The sequence below is a fragment of the Alligator sinensis genome, unplaced genomic scaffold (genome assembly GCF_000455745.1).
Source record: "Alligator sinensis unplaced genomic scaffold, ASM45574v1 scaffold184_1, whole genome shotgun sequence".
NCBI lineage: Eukaryota > Metazoa > Chordata > Crocodylia > Alligatoridae > Alligator > Alligator sinensis.
In genome coordinates this window covers 147,541-152,935 of record NW_005842983.1, presented here as the reverse complement: position 1 = coordinate 152,935, position 5,395 = coordinate 147,541, and the positions used below count along the sequence as shown (strand labels likewise).

The window sequence follows — 5,395 nt, the reverse complement described above, 5'->3', positions numbered from 1 at the left end:
TGAGCATTGGCCGTGACATCCACAATCCCCGGGAGGATTTCCTGGGTGAGCAGGGCTGGGGGTATTGGGGGTAGAGGGGGGTTGGGGGATCTGGAGGGGCCATATGGGTAGGAGTGGGAGCTGGGGGGCAGAAGCCAGGTGTGGGAAGGGCGGGGGGGCAGGGCAGAGCAGTGGGGTGTGGTCTGGCTGGGTGCAGTTCCACTGTCCACCACTGGGGACCCCATAGCTCCAAGTGGTCTTATAGGCACTAGGGACACTCTGGCCCATCTTCCCCTGGCATTTCTATGGTCTCCCCTCTCTTCCAAGGAGGTAGCAATGGGACTGTTGGGTCCCATACATGTAATATTTCAGGCTGGAGGGGGTCCATGTGGTTCAACTCACCTAATGTGTTGTGTCCCGTATATGTGTTCAAGGGTCAGGGTCCATGGGGTTCCGGACTCACCCCGTGTGGCATGTGGCGTGTCACAAATGAGTACGTGTTCAGGTTGGGGAGGGGATCGGGGTCTGTGTGGTTCCATGCTCACCTGTGTGTCATGTCACAGACATATATGTGTTCGGTGTGGGGGTCATGGTGCACCTGGAGAACATCAACGAGTTGGCATCAAAGAAGCCTGATGAGCGCCACGTCTTCTACCTGCGCGACCTCACCGACCTCCAGCAGGCCTTCCACGACATGATTGGTATGCCCACTCCCCCGGGGGCCCAGGCATCTGGGAAAGCCCCCCCCCCACAGGAGATCCAAGCATTTGAGAGAGTCCCCATCACTCCCCCAGAGGACCCAGACACCCAGAAGGGCCCCCCCACCACTGTCTCAGGGACCCAGGCATCTGGGAGACCCTGCCCCCTACCTTCCAGGGACCCAGGGGTCCAGGAGAGCTCTCCCTACCCCCCACAAGGGACCCAGGTGTCTAGGGGAGTCCCCAACACCCTCCTGGGGGGACCCAGGCATCCAGGACACCCCCAACCATCTGAGAGACACCCCCTCTACCCCCAGGGGACCCAGGTGTCCTGGAGACACCCTGTCATCCATCTGGAAGACCACCCCCCTCTCTACCACCAGGGGATTGAGGCACCAGGGAGACCCCCCACATTTACTCCAGGTGACTGAGGCGTCCTGGAGACACTCCCCTGCTGAGCAGGGAGAGAACCCAGGTGTCCTGACCCCCTACTTCTTCCCACCCCTGCAGATGAGAGCGAGACGCTGAGCATGTGCGGGCTGGGCTGGGAATTCGAGAAGGCCAGGGACCAGCAGAAGAACCCCTGGCACGTGGGGATCACCATCACTGTGAGCATGAGCCCCGCCCCTTGCCCTTATCCCAGGCCCCACCCCACCCCCATGTGACACCAGCACCCTCCATCCCCCTTGTGTGACACATGTACCCCCTTGGGCCACACAACAGGCTCATTGTTATTGCCCATTGCCTGTTACCATTGCCATTATCTATTGCTATTGCCTGTTTATTACCATTGCCTATTAAGTACCTATTAATGACCTGCTAATTACTTATTAATGACCTATTTCTATTAACACCATTGCCTATTTATTGCCATTACCTTCTGCTATTACCTATCACCAGGGCCTATGCTAGTGCCTATTGTCTGTCGCTATCACTGAGCTCTGCAATCTCCATCCTTGGAGGTTTTGAAGACCCAGGTAGACAAAGCCTTTGCTGGGATGATCCAGTTGGGGCTGGTTTTGCTTTGAGCAGCACCAGATATGAGCAGCACCAGTTGGATGAGATGTGACCTCCTGAGGTGCCTCCCGACCCAAATTTTCTATGATTGTAAGACTGAGCGGGGATTGAATACCAACCTTCAACTCCCTGCAGGGAGGTTTGAAAGAGGATGGAGCTGGACTGTTCTCAGTGGTGACAGATGACAGAACAAGGAGGCTCAAGTAGCAGCAAGGGGAGTTGAGGTTGAATATTAGAAAGAACTGTCTCATGAGGAGGGCTACCCAAAGAGGTGCACGAGTCTCTATCCTTGGACTTTTGAAGACCCAGGTAGACAAATCCTTGTCTGAGATGATGTAGTTGGGGCTGGTCCTGCTTGGAGCAGGGGGTTGGACTAGATGTGACCTCCCGAGATCCCTTCCAGCATTCCCTCTAAGCTGTGTAATGTACGTGGCCACACAGGTGCGCTCATGCCATGCTGCCAGGTGCACTCGTGCAGCAGTGCACACCGCACAGCTTAGAGGGAACACTGGTCCCTTCCACCCCTCATTTTCTTTCTATGGTTCTAAGACAGGGGGATTGAATAGCAGCCTTCAACTTCATGATGGGTGATTGCAAAGAGGATGGAGCTGGGCTGTTCTCAGTGCTGACAGATGACAGAGCAAGGAGCAAGGGGCTCAAGTTGCAGCAAGGGGAGTTGAGGCTAGATACAAGGAAAAACTCTCCCTAAGAGGGTGGTGAAGCACTGGAACAGGTTACCCAGAGAGATCGTGGTCTCCATCCTTGCAGGTTTTAAAGGACTGGATAGACAAAGTCTTGGCTGGAATTATCTAGTTGGGGCTCGTCCAGCTTGGAGCAGGGGGTGCGACTAGATGTGACCTCCTGAGGACCCTTCCAACCCTCCCTCTGTGATCCCATTGCTCTACGCTCCCTGGTGTCACTGCCTGTTGTTTTTCCATAGTTTCATAGTATGCAGGGTTGCAAGGGACCTAAGCAGATCATCAAGCCGACCCTCTGCCACGGGCAGGAAAGGATGCTGGGGTCAAATGACTGTCTAGCCTCCTTCTGAAGACCCCCAGGGTAGGGGCGAGCACCAGTTCCCTTGGAAGTTGGTTCCAGCTCCTAGCCGCCCTGACAGTCCTGGTAGTGCCCCGGGGGAACAGGGACTCTCCCATTGCCTGCTGGTCCCCCTTGGCAAGTTTATAGGCGGCCACCAGATCCCCTCTCAGCCTTCTCTTGTGGAGGCTGAACAGGTTCAGGTCCCATAGCCTCTCCTCGTAGGGCCTGCCCTGCTGCCCCGATCATGCGAGTGGTCCTCCTCTGGACCCTGCTACCCATTGCCACTGCCATTACTTATTGCTCTTGCCTACTGCCTACTGCTATGGCCAGTGCCCTGGCTGTTGCTATTGCTTCATTGTCTTCAGACCTGCAGGGAGTTGAAGGCTGGTATTAAATCTCCCTCCATCTTCCCCTCTCCAGACCACATAAGCCCAGCTATAGCCTGTGTGTTGCCATTACCTATTCATTACCCATTAATGACCTACTGCTACCATTGTTGTTGCCTATCAGTTGACATTACCTCTAACTATAACTTATCTTTCCTGCTATTGCTGATCGGTTGCTATTGCCTGTTGCTACTGTCTGTGGCTCTTAACTATTCCCATTGCTGCTTCCTGTCCCTGGGGCACCATGTCGTGGTCTAGCTGGACAGTCCCAGTGTTCAGAGGCCGGTCCTGGCCCGCTGGTGGGAATTACACTGAGGCTCAATGCAGGGCACAGCCTGGCTGAGGCCCTGGCACACCATCCCGCTACCATCTCCACTCCCGGAGGGTGCCCTGGGATTTCTCTATGGTCAGCTGAAGCTATTCCCTATTGCATCTCACTGTTGCTCTTGCCTACGGCTGCAGCTTCATGCTGTCAAGCTGCCCCCGGACACCCAGCTACTGCCCCCAGCCCACCGCGGCCACAAATCCTCTGCTTCTAGCTCCCTGTTCTGGGGTTGCTGGCATGCGGGGCATGAGGGCATTGTTCTCCACCCCCTTCTACTTTCAACCCTTGTGCGGGACCCCTGTGGCACCCATGGGCTAGTGCAAGGCCAGCATCCCCTGTGCAAGGCCAGTGCTCCTGTGTGGCACAAAGGTGCCCCCACCTGACCCCTCCTCCCACCCCTAGCGCCCAGGCAAGGGCCGGGAGACGTGCAAGGGGGCGCTGGTGTCACCGTACTTTGTGCTCACGGCCGCGCACTGCTTCACCATAGATGATAAGGCCAGTTGGATCACCGTGGACCTGGGTGAGTCAGGACACCAGGGTTCTTGGGGCAGGGAGTGGGAACTCAGATGCCTGGGTTCCTTGCAAGGCGAGCTGGGGCTGGGGGTGGCAGTAGGGGGGCTGGGAGCCAGGATACCTGGGTTCTCTGGAGACAGGGAAAGCCCCAGACACGTGGGTTCTGGGGTGGGGGTTGGGGACAGGGGGCTGGGAGCCCAGATGCCCGGGTTTCCTGTCCTTGGAGGGGAAAGGGTGGCAGAGCCGGACGTTTGGGTTTCATGCAGGGGACCGCTCACAGCCAATGACGGTGGAAAGGCTGCACTCGCACCCCATGTACAAAATTGGGGCAAAGGCGAGTGCTGGGATCCCCGAGTTCTACGATTACGACGTGGCCCTTGTGAAGCTGAACAAGGCGGCACGGGTGGGGATCGACAACGGCGTGCGGTGAGACCCTCCCCCTCCCAGACCTGCTGGTGCCCCTCACTCCTGACCCACAGCCCGCTGCTCCCTGTTCTCCTGCAACTCACCCCCTTTTTCTCCCTCCTTTGGACAGCCCCATCTGCCTGCCCTGCACTGAGGGCACCACACGGGCCCTGCGCCAGCGGCACCCTGACACCACTTGCAAGGACCACGGTAAGGACCCTCACCCCCAACCTCCTCCGCCTGGCTGGTGCCCCTCACTCTCGACCCACAACCCCGTGCCCCCCCAGCCTGGTGGTGCACCTCACTTGTGACCTGCAGCCCTTTGCCCCCCAGGCCTACCAGTGCCCCTCACTCCCAACCCACCCCCTCTCCCCAACAGAGCAGATGCTCCTGAACCCGGGTGATGTTGGTGCCTTTTTTGTGAACCAGCACCCGCATGAAGGGCGCCAGGTGCTGGAGCGCAAGAACGTGCTCGTCAAGTATGGTGACAAGGTGAGGAGACCTAGGGGTCTGGGGATCAGGAGTCATTGAGCTCTGCCTCCTGTAGCAATCACCTCTAGACCCTGGGCTGCGACCTCTGCCCCCCAGGATTATGACCTCTGCTCCCAGGGCATGACCTCCTAATCTCTGCGGTCACGATCTCTGGCCCCTGCCATTGTGACCTCTGCTCCCTGTCACTATAACCTCTGACTTGTCACTGGGCTGTGACCTCTCTGGGGTCGCAACCTCTGCCCCCAGGCTTGTGAACCTTGCCCCCTGTTCTCTGCCCCCCCCCCCACCCCCCATCATGGCCCCGACCTCTGCCACTGGGGATAGTAAGGCCCAATCTCCAGCACCATGACCTCCGACCCTGAGCGCCACGACCTCTGACTCTACAGCGGCCAGCATGCGAGGCAGATGCCCTTAAGGCCACCATCTACCGCAATGTGACCCGGACCGATGCCGTTGTGACCCCGCGCTTCTTATGCAGTGGTGGCATTGACCCCTACGTCGACCCCAACACCTGCAAGGGTGAGGCCCTGCCCCCAAACCCC

At 58.0% G+C, this 5,395-nt stretch overlaps 1 protein-coding gene across 1 annotated transcript in view; it reads left to right on the top strand.

Annotated features, from left to right (window-relative positions):
- CFB (complement factor B) overlaps positions 1-5,395 on the top strand; it is a 24,009-nt gene that overhangs the window by 17,570 nt on the left and 1,044 nt on the right. Inside the window, exons 25-32 of the mRNA XM_025192933.1 lie at positions 5-45; positions 543-680; positions 1,188-1,285; positions 3,846-3,963; positions 4,223-4,382; positions 4,492-4,571; positions 4,741-4,853; positions 5,240-5,382. Coding sequence (XP_025048718.1) covers positions 5-45; positions 543-680; positions 1,188-1,285; positions 3,846-3,963; positions 4,223-4,382; positions 4,492-4,571; positions 4,741-4,853; positions 5,240-5,382 — 891 coding nt within the window. The remainder of the gene's footprint in view (positions 1-4; positions 46-542; positions 681-1,187; positions 1,286-3,845; positions 3,964-4,222; positions 4,383-4,491; positions 4,572-4,740; positions 4,854-5,239; positions 5,383-5,395) is intronic.